This window comes from Hemicordylus capensis, chromosome 2 (genome assembly GCF_027244095.1).
Source record: "Hemicordylus capensis ecotype Gifberg chromosome 2, rHemCap1.1.pri, whole genome shotgun sequence".
Classification (NCBI taxonomy): Eukaryota; Metazoa; Chordata; class Lepidosauria; order Squamata; family Cordylidae; genus Hemicordylus; species Hemicordylus capensis.
Genome location: NC_069658.1, coordinates 50575174 through 50591690, shown reverse-complemented (window position 1 = coordinate 50591690; position 16517 = coordinate 50575174). Strand labels below are relative to the sequence as shown.

At 41.5% G+C, this 16517-nt stretch overlaps 1 protein-coding gene across 2 annotated transcripts in view; it reads left to right on the top strand.

Annotated features, from left to right (window-relative positions):
• The first annotated feature begins 206 nt into the window (after window positions 1-206).
• FCHO2 (FCH and mu domain containing endocytic adaptor 2) overlaps window positions 207-16517 on the top strand; it is a 140675-nt gene continuing 124364 nt past the window's right edge. The window contains exons 1-2 of one of the 2 annotated variants that reach the window (XM_053297568.1): window positions 207-464; window positions 15793-15884. In XM_053297568.1, coding sequence (XP_053153543.1) covers window positions 432-464; window positions 15793-15884 — 125 coding nt within the window. In that variant the 5' untranslated portion in view covers window positions 207-431. Of the gene's footprint in view, window positions 465-13661; window positions 13681-15792; window positions 15885-16517 lie in introns of those variants that run through there. The other variant, XM_053297569.1, reaches the window with a different exon arrangement.

The window sequence follows — 16517 nt, the reverse complement described above, 5'->3', positions numbered from 1 at the left end:
AGAACACCACAAGGAACCTACTTTTCAGCGGCGTGACCCCATCACCTCTGGGGGAAAGACAGAGGTAGCCGCTCTCGCGCTTGCAGAGGGCCTTGCAGCGACACGGCCTCTTGGTCTCTGCGCCTACAGCCGTCCCATGGTTGGGCCTCCTCCGCTTCCAGCCCTCCCGCATATCCGCCTCGTCGCGCCTGCTCATTAACTCCCTTCGGCGGCGGGGCAAGCGGGGAGGGAATGTTCCTCTCGGCTGTGTCAAGCGACGGTGCCTGCGCCTTGGCCAGTAGCTGGCGCATGCGCCTTGGCCGGCCGTCTTCCCTGTGGACGATTGCTGGGCAGGAGGCGAGTGCGCTTGTACCGTGCGGGGAAGGGCGGCGCTCGGCGGCTGTTTCCTCTTTGGGAGGCCCCCGGTGGCGGAGGTGGACGGAGGCGGCGGGATGGTCATGGCGTACTTCGTGGAGAGTTTCTGGGTAGGGAACACTGTCCTCCTCGGCGCCTCCCCTCTCCCCACCCCCGCGGGGCTGTGGGGGCCGGATTGTGTCACGCACAATGGAAAGGGAGCGGGGCGGTGGGGGGGGGGAGGAGACCGGGCTTCGGCGGCAGGGCGAGCCGGGGCCGCCGGCGACGTCCCTTCCCCGGCTCCTCTGCGCCATCTCCGGGGCAGGGCTCGGGCCTGCCGTTGTGGTGGTTGCTGCGGCGGGCGCCGCTTTTCTACTCCGGGGAAGGGAACTCGCTGGGGACCCCCAGAGGGGGCGGCGGCCCTTGGGGCCAATGCCTGCTGCTCCTGGTCCTGAGGAGTGAGGCGCCGGACTTCAGGGCAGCGCCGGGGTCCTGCTCCTTAGGCCAGTCTCGCCGTGCGGCTCTTGCCGGGAGCGCCTCGCTGAGGTTACTGTCCCGGGTGGGGAGAAACCGGGGCACCTGCTCCGGCGTCTTGGTAACCGCCGCTCCGGCCGCCGAAGGGGCTCGCTTGGCGGGGGCTTCGAAGCGACCCGTCCCGAGTGGCGGCGGCGCCTCGCAGTGGGGCAAGGTTGCATGGGCTTGTTTACTTTCGCCTCGCCTGCTCTCTCGGTGACAAACCCTAGGAAAAGGAGCTGATCTCGGCAGACGTTTTCTCAGGGTTGCCCTCTCCCCGCCCCTCTTGTGTGGAATGCCGCTGTGGTGCTTCCCAAGGGCTCCGTTGCAGCCTCCGCCGCCTTGTCTTAAAGATCTTTATATTTATAACACGTGAAAAGCTTATGGAATCAGTAGTGTCTGATTCCCTCCCCCCCAAAAAAAAACCAGACACAAAACTAAGAGAGAACTTCTCATAGAACCTAAAGTCGCTCTCTGAACAGAGATGTTTAAAATATAATTGATAGGTAATTACGATGATTTTGAGATATAGCCTGGAAAATATTGCCATGGCTTGATGGTAAAGAGAATCAAATCGTTCGGTAACTGTAGAGCAAGTTACCGGTTCTGTACGTGTGTTCTCCAGACTCCATTCATGCCTTTGTGTGTTCTGTCCAGGAATTATACTGTTTGTATGCAAGGACATACAGTTCGCTCTCCCCTCTTCTGTCCCCTCCCCCTTTCAAAATTTAGAAGACAAATAATCTAGTTGTTTGTTGGCACAACCTACTGTAATTCTAAATAGTAATGAACAGACTGTTAGCTTAACAGTGAACACTATCTTAGAACTGCACAAAATGTGTTGCATGTAGAGTTTCTAGGAATATCCATGCAGCTTGGATTTGTTTAAACTAGATTTGGTTTTCTTTGACAACTCAAGAGTTCCAACAAATAACCACGTTTAAACTTTGTGAACTAGTATCCAGTATGTCAGATAAATTTAACATTTTGTTTCTTAGTCCTCATTTCTATATACCCAACCTGGGCTATTAGATGGGGTGGTATAAAAAATATAATAAGTAGTAGTCATATTTCAGAGATTCAGTCAAGCATATTTCTTGAATTGTGATGTCTTGTAGACATTCTGAATTCTAGTTTATCTTCAGATACATCAAAGCAAATTATGTTCAGTGCAGGGGCGCAGCAAGGTTGGAGGGGAATGGGCCCCTTGCTGATATACACACAGAAACACACTTCACAATATATCGTGCACTCACCCTCACATCCCCATTATGAATATGGTGAATATCTACTTCACATAGAATCTAGTTTTTTTACTCTCTGCTGCTGCTGATTTCCAAGAGACTCAACATAATTCATAGGGGGTGCAACACGGGTGGGTGGGGGAGTAATGTGACGTGCCTCTGGGGGGGCCCCTCGAGGCAGTGGGGCCCCGAGACGACTTCCTTGTCAAAGGAACAGTAGGGGGACCTTCAGAAAACACAGCCAGGAGTATATAACTATCTATATCTGTGCTTACTCTCACTAAGAGTTATTACTGGTACCTTAAAGATTGGGGAAAGCTCCAAAGCAAGCTTTCTTGGAGCTACTTTCAAACACAGAACATGCTATTAATTTTGGCAAATTATCATTTTTTAATTTTTGACATAACAGTGGCTGTAATCTTAGGCACATGTACTTGAGAATAAATCCTACTGAACTCAATGCGACTTACTTCTTAGTAAGTATTATTGCTTTCTAAGGACCAGTTTACACACACACAATCTGATTTCTCATAACTTAAACTTGCAGTAAATATTTGAACTGAAACTCCACTGAAAAGCATTCTGAGGTGTTGGAAGGATCCGTGACTGAGTAGAAACTTTTCCATGGAAAAAGTTCCATAGAAAATTTCCCATTGAGAGGAGAACTTGTCTTGTGGTATCAAGCCTGACTTGTGCTCCAATGCTAGTCAAATTGGCCAGTTTCAAAGTTGTAGTGTGTTTATACTTTTTCACTCTCTTCTTAATAAAATTAAAACCAAAAATACATATAATCATCTGATTCAAGTGGAAAACCAAAACTTAGCTAGCTGCAAGTGAAAAGCAAAACTAAAGCTGTGTGTGCATGAAATCATATTAAGTATAATTTATTAAGCCTTTCTTTAAAAACAAATTAGTTCAGCTACTTCTGGCTATTAGGTGTTTGAGATACTTATATAACACTTGAAATTAACATGGTATACATTTTTGCTTACTAAATAAATATAAGTCAAGCATGTTAACCTGATCCAAATCAATTCAGGGCATTGGGAAATTTGAGGATTTTCCCCAGAAAACTCACATCACTGGTGAGGGCATATAAAAGACTTGCCGTAATGTAAAGCAACCTGATTGGCCTCTTATGTCTATAGGATGGTAGTATTTGAAACTCTGGGTGTTGTGTATTTGAATGTGTTCCCCATACAAAATTTATGCTACATACTAGTCTTTTATGTGCAGAGATAATTTTTAATATGGGAGAGCAGTCAGACATGACATTTTCTCCACCTGTCATTTGAAATATACAGCCCAAGTCAAGATGGGTATCGTGTTACTGCTCTCTGTGTTGCATCTCAATCACAAATTTGAATTGCCACTTAATATTTCAGTCTTTGTGATGAACATAGGAAGCTATCTTATACTGTGTAAGGCCACTGATCCATCTAGTTCAGTAGTATCACTCTATACTGATTGGCAATAGCTTCTCCAAGATTTCAGGCAGGAGTCTTTCCTAGCCCTACCTGAAGATGCCAAGGATTGAAACTTGGACTTTCTGCATGCAAAGCAGGTGCTCTGCCACTAAGCTACGCCCCATTCCCCCCCACAGTTTGTGTGTAACATCCTTCCATAGTGCTGGATATAATAATAATAATGATAATGATAATAATAAATCTTTGTTAGCTGCCCCATAACAAATTGTCCTCTGGGTGGCTTACAATGCAATGTAACTCTAAAGCTCATTTTTTCTCTCCGCACTCTTTCAGACTTGATGACAACAACAACAAATTAGTACCAAAAATGCCACAGATAACTCTTTTTGTTAGCAGCCCTATTGCTTTAAGTTTGACATGCTTGGGTGACTATTAGATCTGCACATTCAGCAATAAATCAGTATCCAACAGCAAGAAATAGAGAGGTTCTGGGTTTTTTAAAGTACATTTTTTGTAAAAAAGAAATATTCTAGGAACAAAAAACCCCATCCTTTTTGAAGCAAATTCATAAACCTTTGGAAACGTTTGTTCATAGTATATTTTGTCCAGTTCTATTCACGGATAACGGCTTAAATTTATACATTTGCGGAGTTTTTGTGTTCCCCACAGGGGCCATAATGTAAATGCTACTGGGGTGTGCATGTACATATGCAGAATGTTCACTTTGAATATTAAAGTATCTTTAATATTTTCTTAATATAGTTCAATAAAAATAGGTGCATCCGCATCCCCAGGCATCCCCACCACCCGTTGGAGACCGGGGCAGACAGAAGAGGACATGGGGCAGGGAAGACTGGGGCAGAAGGCGGGAGGAGGGCAGGAGAGACTGGGGCAGAAGGCGGGGGAGGGCAGGGGATACTGGGGCAGAAGGTGGCAGGAGAGACTGGGGCAGAAGGTGGGGGAAGGGCAGGGGAGACTAGGGCAGAAGTGGGGACGGGGAGGGGAATGGGCGGTGTGCAAAGCCCTGCCGCCCATTGGAGACTGGGGCAGAAGTTGGGGGGAGGGCAGGAGAGACTGCACCAGAAGGTGCTGGGAGTGTATTGTCGCACAGAAGCTCTGTGCAGGGTTAGTTAGTACAACTAAATGCATGTTTCTATAGAAAGTACATAGATTAGTTTACAAAGTGTGGTTGTAGATCTGTGTAAGATTTATATAACAATAACTGTTTTAAGAAAGTACAATGCTTAATGATACTGTGCCGTCTAATTTTTTTTTTTTTTTAGGCAGCCATGATTTTTTAATGCAGGTAATTATGACTGGGTAACTAATTTCCCTTCAGGGTTTCCTTCCTCATTCATAGAGATCTCTGAAGTAGGATATGAGGCAATAGGTTTAAATTGCACAAATAAGATTGTGTTGGCACCATCATGGAACAAACCAGTCTGTTACAGGTTGCAAAGGGGAATAATGTGGCATAGGCAGGATAACCCAGCACTTGGCCCAGCCCAGATATAATTTCTGATAAAATGCAGTATTTGGCACAAGAATTGTGCCAGACTATGGTGTGGATCGCTTAGGTTGCTCATTTGATGTGCAGCCAATCCCAATGCATGTAGATTGTGACTTGGCTATTTGTTGCTTGTGTCCAGTGTGTAATTGACTTGTGTATATGAAGTCAGTGGAGACAAAGCCTGAACAGCAAATTTACCTTATCCAACTTGTTCTGGCATGAGACTGTTTTCCCTCAAGGAAAATAAAAGCACCAGGATACTATATGTATGACCTAAGGTAGTGGCAGGTCCTGTGTGACCTAAAGAGGATCCCTTCTAGTGGTGATGCATATTTTAATTTCATTTCACTTTTTTTGCTGTGTTTCACGGACACAATCTGGGTTTGTATATTGTTCCACATGGATAATCTATATCCACCTTAGCATCTTTCTGAAACAGAAGCTATATTTTATTTATTTTATTATTTATTTATTACATTTATATCCCACTCTTCCATGGAGCTCAGAGCAGTGTACATGGTTATTGTTATCCTCACAACAACCCTGTGAGGTAGGTTAGACTGAGAGATACATAAGTGGCCCAGCGTCACCCAGTGAGTTTAATGGTTGAATGGGAATTCGAACTCGGGTCTTCCCTGTCCTAGTCCAACACTCTAACCACTATGCTATGCTGGCTTATTTTAGGCAAACAATATATTATTATGCTCCTTATTCTACAAAACTTTCTGCTTTCTAGGGTATAATGAATGGATAAATGAACCTGTAATTATTCTAATTTTGGAAGGGATCTCTCTAAAACATAGCATAGGGTTTTTAAATATCTTTAGAGGGTGAAATAAATATAACAATATTATTCTTTAGGAAGCTGCAAAAGTTGATTGACTTGTGTAGAGAAATGCTTTTAAATTCAAGCATACTGCTTCACTGCAGCATAACTACTTTGTTCTTCTGTGTCCACTGTATATTCCCATATTGGTCTTCTGTGACCTTCTGATAACTGTTGCCTCTGTCTTGTAAGGATCTTTTCATACTTGTGTATCATACAGATACACTTGTCAAGAGGCTGTGTTTGGCTTCATTTCCCTGGTGAGTGTATACTTAGATTCATGCTTAGACTTGCTAATGTATAATTTGTGAAATGTACCAAAATGATGACCTACCAACAGAAGTTACTGTATTAAAAAGGAACCTATTTTTCATGGTTACAGTTCTGAAACTTACACTTTGCTGGAGGCAGATGGGAAAGTAATGGCTGTGCTCTGGAAAATGATTCCTATGTTGTCTGAAAAGTGCCAAGTTTCATTGGCTGACACATTGTGCAACATTATGCACATGGTGGAATGTAATATTTGTGCTGTTGTGCAAGGGTGCTGAAATTTCACAGATGGTGTGGTGCAACAGTGCAGCCATATTATATCATGGCTACATTGTTGTACCACTCTACACATTTTTTGTGCTTGCGTAACGTGTTCTTGTGCAGCTGTGCAAACATTGCATTCCACCACGTACTCAATGTTCCGCATTATGTCAACCACTGTATCTATACAGGCATATTGACAGGATGAACCTCTCCTTCGCTTTCATACTCTAGCTTTGATTTACTTGCTCCCGAAAGCTCCACCTCCCTACCTTCCTATGACTGGAATATAAAGGCTCACACAATGAACTGGTACTGGTCCAGAGGAATTCTTGATTTATTTTTCTCTTTGAGGTCTTTTGAGCTGTGTGTGTTAGGCAGCGCTGCTAAATGTTCAAGGAGGGGAAAGTTGCCATTGTGTGGCATAGCAAAATGTCACAGGCAGCAGAGCATAGGAGTTAGCTTTTTAATGGTTTTAAATTTTCATAGGTAATAAGGATAGAAACTAACTTATTAAATTGGATAGTTTCTTCCAAAATCCTCTAGTATTGTGACTGAATGTCATCTGGGTTCAGCAATTCTGACAAACAATAATGTTTTGCCAAAGGGTTATAATACTTTATCATAGATACTGCAGCCCATATTATATACTTGTGTTATCTGTTGACTATTGCAATATGTAAAACTGCCATCTGCATTGTCATTGGTATGCTTATGCAATACTGCTTGCAAATTGGCATCTCTTCGCATGCTTGTTTTCAGAAAAGAAATTGTGAAATATTCATTTGCAGTTTTTTGTTTGAGATGTATTATGCTTTTTGAAGATTTGGAATTTTATAGCTTCAGATTCTTCTTCTTTTTTGGACTATTTTTTGTTTTGTGGGATTTGTGAGAAGCTTGTGGGGAATGTGTTTAGCATGATCAAATGAAACAACTTTTTATAGAGCTATTTTGTAATGTTTGTAAAAGTTTAAAGTTGTTGATTTCCAGCAGAGGTCTTGGGTGCTTGACTTATGATAGAGGTCTATAAAATCATGCATGGTGTGGAGAAAGTGGATAGAGAGAAATTCTTCTCCCTCTCACATAACACTAGAACCAGGGGTCATCCCATGAAATTGATTGCCAGGAAATGTAGGACCAACAAACGGAGTGACAGCCAACAACCTGAATGGCTTAAGAGGGGTTTGGTTAACTTCATGGAGGAGAGGTCTATCAATGGCTACTAGCCGGAGGGCTATAGGCCACCTCCAGCCTCAAAGGCAGGATGCCTCTGAGTACCAGTTGCAGGGGAGTAACAGCAGGAGAGGGGGCATGCCCTCAGCTCCTGCCTGTGGGCTTCCAGTGGCATCTGGTGGGCCACTGTGTGGAACAGGATGCTGGACTAGATGGGCCTTGGGCCTGATCCAGCAGAGCTGTTCTTATGTATACATTTAGTGGAGAGAAATCACTGGCATCTTTAAGATTGGGCTATATGTGTAAGTAGTTATTAATAACTATTAATAAACTTTATTTGTTAGCCACCCCATAACAAATTGTTTTCTGGGCAGCTCACAACACAGCATTACAACATGAAATAAAAACATAACACATTAAATTATAACATCAAAAGGGGGGGAGAGAAAATACAAAAATACAATACAAAGCAATTTAAAAACTCTTAAAATCAGTTAAATTTGAAAATCAAAATTTAAAAGGCCTGAGTGAACAAAAAGGTCTAAAAGAACAAAGTGATGAAGCCAGATGAACCTCCCTGGGGAGGCTATTCCATAAACAGGGTGCAACCACTGAAAAGGCCCTCTCCCTAGTAGCCACCCCCTTTGCCTTATTTGGCAGGGGCACTTGGAAGAGGGCTTCCGAAGGTCCGGGTTGGGACATATGGGGCAAGGTTCTCTCAGGTAACTTGGTCCCAAGCTATTTAGGAATAAGTAGTAGTTCCTTGGCATAAGCTATATCATTTTGTGGGAGTGCTCCTGGATGCCAAACTCTCCCTTGTTTCTTGGGTTGAGGCAGTGACCAGGAGTGTTTTTTATCAGCTTCAACTGATAGGCCAGATACATCCATTTCTGGAGACAAATGACCTTAAAACAGTGGTGCATTTGCTGGTCACCTCTAGGCTTGATTACTGCAATGTAATCTAAGTGGGGGTGCCTTTGAGCATAGTCCAGAAACTACAATTGGTACAGAATGTGGCAGCCCGATTGGTCTCTGGGTTTACCTGAAGGGTCCATATAACACAGATTTTGAAAGAAATGCATTGGCTGCCAATACATTTCCAAACAAAATACAAAGTGCTGGTTATTGCTTATAAAGCCTTCAACAGCTAGGGTCCAGGGTACTTAAGAGAGCACCTTCTCTGTTGTGAGCCTGTCGCCTATTAAGATCATTTGGAGAGGGCCGGTTACAACTCATTTGGTAGCAACTCAGGACCGGGCCTTCTCTGTGGCTGCTCCGGGGCTTTGGAATGTGCTCCCTGCTGAAATAAGAGCATCTCTTTCTCTGTTTGCTTTTAGGAAGACCCTGAAGATGTATTTGTTTTCCCAGGCTTTTAATTGAAATTTTAATGTGTTTTTATTCATTGAAATTTGTATCTGTTTTATGAATTTTAACTGTTTTATATTGTTTATATATTTTTTTAACTTGTACACCACCTGGAGATTTCTAAACCAGGAGGTATAGAAATACGATAAATAATATATCTAAACATGGATAAATATCATAGTCCTTAGTTATCTAGATAATTGACAGTTTGATAACTTTTCAACTGGCCCTGTATTAATGTAGCATTGCTGAAGACACATCTGATGTTTCATATTTTCAAAGACCATATAGATTTGTACTCTATATGGTAAGGTCTCCCCACCCCATCATCACACAGTTGGTGTTTAAAGAATGCCACTGCCTCATTTATCTGCCTAAAATAGACATATTTAGTAACCAATAAAAGGTCACCTTAAGTGGCGCAGCGGGGAAATGCTTGACTGGCTAGCAGAAGGTTGCTGGTTCAAATCCCCACTGGTAATATTTTGGGCAGCAGCGATATAGGAAGATGCTGGAAGGCATCATCTCATACTGCGTGGGAGGAGGCAATGGTAAACCCCTCCTGTATTCTACCAAAGAAAACCGCAGGGCTCTGTGGGTATCGGGAGTTGAAATCGACTTGATGCTGCACACTTTACCTTTACTTTAGTAACCAATAAAAGACCTATTAAAGTTTTATACTCATGAAAACAATTGAGGTGGCTGCTGAACCTGTTTCTGCCCCAGTTATCTTGGCCATTAGGAAGAGAGTCCACTCCTCTCTGCGTAGCTTGGTCCTCAGTTTTGTTTCTTGGCCAGCCTCGGAGAGTTATGGAATGATTAGGGAAGGTGTTTGTGTGTGTTTGAATAAATGATGTACAAACTTGCACTGACATGGAAGTTCTGAGAACAAGTGATTGAGAATGACATAATTTGCAGAGGGTGTGGGGAAAGTGATAGGAATTGTATCTCATTAGGGTACATTTCTTGCTCCTTTTTGAATTAGTTTTGGAAATGAAAGAAAAAACTTTGAACCAGCATGAACAAGACATGCCTTATGTTATATGACAGGACTGCACAACTCTACCACCCCCAGCTGTTGTTGGACTACAATTCCCATCATTTCCAGCCTCAGTAGTTAATGGGGAATGATGGGAGTTGTAGTCCAACTCCTCCTCGAGGGCTGTGCAGCCCTGCTATATGTGCACCTTTTGCTACAATACTGGTTGACCCATTAAGCGCAGTACTGCTATTCACAGTTCTGCATATCTGTGGTCGCCTGATTGCCACCCAACTTCATTAACTGCATACGAAAAAGGGTTAAAACCCATATATCTGTGGCTTCAGGATGGCTAGAAATTACCTCAGAGGTCATTTCCAGCTACCATTTTTTGAAGAGGAGCCCTTTTGTGGCTCATTTGGTTTAAAAAAGGAATTCCGCCCTCATGGATTTTCATGGGGAAATGGAGAATTTGAGACTTGGGAAAACATTCCTGGACAGCTGGAGACCCGCAGAGCATGATAGGGCACTTTATTTCACTATTTGGGGGGGTGGGGGTTTGCCATCTTTTGCCCATTTTCCAGCATTGAGGAACCTAACCCCCCATTGCCATAATGCCCCGTTATCCACGGTTCCAGCAGACAATGGAACCTCCACAGATAATGGGGTTCACCTGTATTTCAGCAGTCGCTTCCATCACTTCTCTTGAGGATCTTGAGGTCTTTTGGCAATAAATAACATTGTGATGAAATCTCAGAGCTCCATAAATGCTTTTGTTAGCTCACAATGGTGGGTGCCCCTCCCTGGATACTCTGAATCGCAGAGGAAGGGCTGGGTTTTGTCTGTCTTCATCAAAAGCTCCACACAACTTCCTCTTCTAGTCCTCTTGCACACCCAGAGGACTTTGATGATGAAGAGTTAACTCTCTGATGAAGAGTTAGTGGCAGAATAATGGCTGGTTTATAAACTAAGCCAAAATCTGTATACTTCACAGCCCAATCTTGTATCTTTGTTTAGAAGCAAGTCCTCTTCTTTTAAATAGAGGTTGCTCCCAGGTAAGCATGCATAGGATTGCAACCTCAAGTGACTCATAAACATAATTAGAAAACAAACATTAAACTGTGACATTTATCATTAGATAGTAGCAATTGTTATAGGAGAGCAGAAGCCCCAAATATCCATTCAAGGCAAGGATCAGATTATATGGGATTGTGTCTGAATCCTAGAAAAGCTGCATTGCCATTATTTTGCTATATCCATAAATAATGAAACAAAAGGAATCTGTTCATACCTGTGCATGAATGTCCTACATGTGAACATCTCTCGTTCTTATACAAGAATGGCAACCATTCCAAATGTAGTTTTTCTAAAGAACTTCTTAAGTATTGCAATGGAAACACTGTGTGTAAAACACATTCACTCATATAAGTGAGGCCCAGAGAACTTGAATTTGAAAGGCAATGTTCCAAATCCCATCATATCATGGACCCACTATGTGGCTTTTTGACAAATTTCTATTTCTCAGACTCTATTCCCTATCCCTACCAGTGAAAATGAATAATGTTGACTTATAGAATGGCCATGCAGGTAAGCTTACTGCAGTGTACATAATGGGGCATCTTCCTAAATCAGGAAACACTAAAGAGTATGTTCATTTATTAACTATATTGCCCCAAAAGGGAGTACAGCAGAACCTCTCTATCTGTGGATTCGACACCTGCAGATTTGCGTACCTGGGGTCAAATAATTGACATTCGACTGCAGCATATGCGGTGGGGAGAGGAATGCTTAAAGGGGTTAATCCCACGTATTTGCGGGTTCAGGATGTCTGGAAATGACCTCATAGGTCATTTCTGCCCACCATTTTAAGAAAATGAATTGTGTTGTGGCTCTTTAAAAAATAAATAAATAAAAGCACACATCCCACGATTTTTCATGGAAAAATTGGGGAATTGGGTCTTGTGAGGGGGAGCATTCTTAGGCAGCTGGAGATCCGTGGAACATGATAGGGCATCCCCTCCCCTTGCTGTGTGGTGTTGATTTTTGCCCCTTTCTCCAGCTTGCTGGAACCTTACCCCACTCACCCTTCTCATTGACTTAATGCCTTGGTATCCTCAATTTCAGTATCAACGGTAGTAGTGGAGAACAGAATTCATGGATACTGAGGTCCACCTGTACCTTATACAAGATCCTAGTATCCTTACACCCAATTATGAGGCAAACATGAAATTTATTATAATATAAAACACAAACTTCCCCCCATAAGACCTTCAAATAGAATCTTTCACAGTGGATTAAAAATTGGTTCATTTTGCAACTTCTCCAAAAAGATGAGGTGATACTATTTATGATTTATGAACTTGTTGAAGGATATTTGGTTGTTAGATCCCCTTTTAGTAGGTGGAAGATTAAGTTGAAGGATTTGTACTAAATTTTGTCTTTTGAGATTAGCATAATGAGATGTGAGGATGTGTGTGTTCATTATGGTGGTTTCAAGAATGTTAAATTTGAGCAGATTCCAGTGGGCACTAAATAATTATTTGAAAGGCAATCCATATTTCAGAAGTTGTGTTTATAAAAGTTTGTAGTAAATCTCACAGGGGCCTGAGGGGAATTAAGACCTCAGTGGTTTGCGATCAGGACTAAAAGGAGGCCCACTACGTTTCTGTGTCTATAGCCTGCTTGATGGTTGTGTGACAGTCTCAGATGAAAATTAAATGTTTAAATAATTATCAGGGAGAGGAATCTATGCCAGGACCCTCTCCACCCCATCCCAATCAAAACTAAACTGAGAAATATTCACTAGGGAAGCAGGACCTGGAAAAAGCTATTTTTTGGGTGTAGGTGAAATAGCAGAAGGGAGAATAGCTGGATTTAGATAGTCTTATCTAAAGTTTATATATAGAATAACTGAAATTACTTTGTCAAGATGCAGGATACTAGGTGCTCTTCTTTTTTCCCCTGCACATAAATGATCCAAGAAGGGTAATAGAGGAGAACCTAGCCTCCTTCTGGTTTTTCCTTGTTGATGAAGCTTGGGAGTGTGGGAAGAGCATTTAGGTTCCAAGTTCCCATTTTGGCATTTCCAAGATAGGGGCTGAGAGAGATTCCTGGCTGCAACTTTGGAGAAGCCACTGCCAGTCTTTGTAGACAATACTGAGCTAGATGGACCAATGGTCTGACTCGGTATATGACAGCTTCCTATGTTCCTGAATCCATGATCTCCAAAGTATATGGACTAAAGAGCTCCCAGTCACGCTCCTCCACTTTTGTGCAGGGGGAGGGAACATGCCTGAAGAGGGACTTAGAATCCAATCCATGGTTTGAGCTTCCAAATATACAGGCAAATCCTGTCTCACAATGGCTTATCCACTTTCATTTTATGTCCATTCAGCACTCCTGTTTCTGAGTGCAATGATCTTTAGAAATGGAGTGATCCTTGTAACTGTGGCTTTTCAATAAGGGGTTATACTGAGCCATGGTTTGCAAATATATTTCAAGCCATGGAACATGGAACTTTGTATATGGAGCCCAACCTTACCTTATCTGTAGAATATGCTTGCTTTTTCTAACATCTTTTCTTGTCTTTTCTATCCGAGATAAACTTTTTCGATTTACTATTGTGACTGTGGAAATCAAAAGGGCATATGTTTCTTTATTCTTGCACTGAGCAGGTAGTTGGAGTAGAAAACCTCCAAGATTCCTTCGAGCTCTAAAATTCTGATTCTGTTTGTTCTTTTAACAATAGAGGAATTAAAAGGAGGCTATTGCTTGTTGAGGTATGCCCAAAACAAGGACTGGTGTGCTATGCTGCTGGGAGTTTTTAAAAAATCAGATATGCTATTTGGGAAAACAAGCTGATCTCATCTATCTTTTCTGGAGTAGTTTATTAGGATAGTTAACAAAAGGAGGAGTTCCTGTAATGTGTTTCCTGTTATGTACTGATTGTTGAAATGCTCTGGTCATTTAATGCTTGCACAGCTACTTTCATTTCCATATTAATATTATTATGTTTGTTTGTTTAGTTGGTTATGAGAGTAGTCAGATAATAGAACCATTTATTTTAGATTACTAGCCTACCCTACTCCTAAGATGATAACATTGTCATGGACAAATAGACGCCTATTCCGTTGCATTTAACTGTCACTGTCTAAGAGCAGGGGGCTGTGTAGCCTGAAGAAGGCAAGCAGCTTCTTTGTTGGCCACTCTGTAGTTTTCCTCCTATACTTGTGATGTACTAAAGTGCTGAATCAGGGAATTCTGTGAGCAACGTACCTGCAGAGAACTTTGAGGGAGAAAGTGGAGAGTCACTTAGGGTGGCAAGAGCAAGCAAAAATAGTAAGCTGAACTCTCCTCTTGATTCTCGTGATGTCTGCCAAACTTTCTTACAGTAGTACCATTAATCAGCTGCCAGAAGGTATCTTTAATTAACTGAGAACAAGGAAGGTAAACATCACAGAACCATTTTTACTCTTGATTTAAACAGTTGAAAGACAGACTGATGGCCTGCATCCCACAAACTTCCTTAAAACCTTTCAATATGACTTCAAGGAAATAGTCCCCCTATCTGGGGCTATTCAGGACAAGAGCTGCTATGAGAAAAGAAGAATGTGAACAATATTAGAAATAATAAGTTGTTGGTGGTTGTTTGCTTATTCATGTTATCTAGAGAAGAGCCCATTGTATTCAGAACATCTTTAAGACTTAAAGTAACACTGACAATACTGTTGCTGTGGCTCTCCTAGCTTGTTAAAAACATCTATTGTTGCTGCAAAAACAGCAGATGGTTCTACAGTCTGCTTGATGCTGGTGTGGTTTAAATGTTGGGAGAGAAAAGGGCCTGTGTTGGACTGTTAATGGCTCTTGTCACTAATCTCCCACCTTTTAAACAAACCTTAAGTCACCTAAAGGTCTCCTGCCTCCTCAAACACCTCCATCCTTTTTCTCTTGGTGCTCCTTGTGCCTGGAACTCCCTCCCAGATCACATGTGTGATGCCTCCTCTTTTACTTCCTTCAAATTCTTCCTCAAAATCCACCCTTTTCTGTGAAGTTAGTGGCATAATCTCCTGTTCCGATTGCAGCTAAACTTAAATGCATGCACATGAAATAATCACATTCTTCCCCTGTTTACTCTGCCTCCACTTCCTCCCCATTTCTCTGACCTTTCTGTTTCTAGATTCTGAGCCCCCACTTGGGATAGAGAATGGTCCTTTGCTGTAAAGCTCCATGCACATAGATGGTGCCATATTAAAAAAATAAAATAAAACATATATGGGTATAACCACATATATGATGATGTTGACTACAACTCCCAACATCCTCAACTGCAGTTGCCTTTGGCTGGGTATTCTGGGAGTTGTAGTCAACGTCTGGGAATCCCTATTAGAGGGAACACTGGGTGTAACAGTATTTAATGAAATACAGTGATCTTTTGTGTACCTGATTCTTTGAAATGTACTTTTCTGAAATCTTAGATAAGGATACTAAATTGCACTTCTCACCATGTAAATGGTTCAACAAACATAAGTTTGTAAAAAGCTACACCTGAAGGAAATAATAGAGGAACTATTTAGAAAGTATGCATATTATTTTTGTAGGGAAGGGAAACTTGTAGTGGGGCCATAAGAGAGAGCTTACAGTAGAGTAGTATATGAGAATTTAATTACAAAGACTGGGTTGAGGAAAGGTGGTGACCTGGAGAAAGTTACAGGCCAAGCAGACAAGAGACAAAAGAAGGAAGTGTGAGGAAGAATTTGGCATTGTAATTAGTAAGAACAGTCTGATTTCAGCTATTTCATTCTTGATCAGTGAATCAGTATTCTTTGTCCGTATGTTAATTTTTGATTTCTAACTGTGATTAAGTTGTAAAGGTGTTTTTGTTTTAACCTTAGGGGGAAAAGAACAATGGCTTTGATGTCCTATATCATAACATGAAACATGGACATGTATCTACAAAAGAACTAGCAGATTTTATAAGAGAAAGGTAAGTATCTTTGTTAGCTCAGTTTTCTGTCATACTTGTATATAAACATTTGAGGTCTAAAGGTGTGATTATAATTCTATCCAAAAACGTTCCCTGAAATTGCTCGAGCTGTATTGTTCTGAGCTACTCTTGACATTTTTCCAACAAATACATGATACTGCATAGATTTATTAACTAATTACTGCATAGAAGCTTGGCAGTCTTAATGAATCAAGATGATTTTGGTTAAAATTATTACAAAATGTAATTATTAATAATAAAAGAATAAGTCAAGAGTGAAATATTTTGGAAATGTTTTCATTCTTGGATAATTGTTTAGTTTTTACTAATTTAAACTTTAATTTAGAACATATAACTACTAGCCTCACTAGATCAAAATGTTAGCGCCTCACTTGTTTTGTGTGTTTGCTAGTCTTACTGATCCAGCATTCAGTAGCTTGTTTTTCATGAACAAAGAGAATAAAAAACTGACAAGCCAATTGGGACCAACTATTTAATTGGGGGTAGAAGGCAAAAAGGTGACCCAGCATGCAGATGTACTTTAATTTTGAAGTTCAGGAAATAAATTAAGAGGCAGATATGAAATCTGCTCTTAAGAGAAAAAAATATGTTTGCACAAAATAGTTCTACATA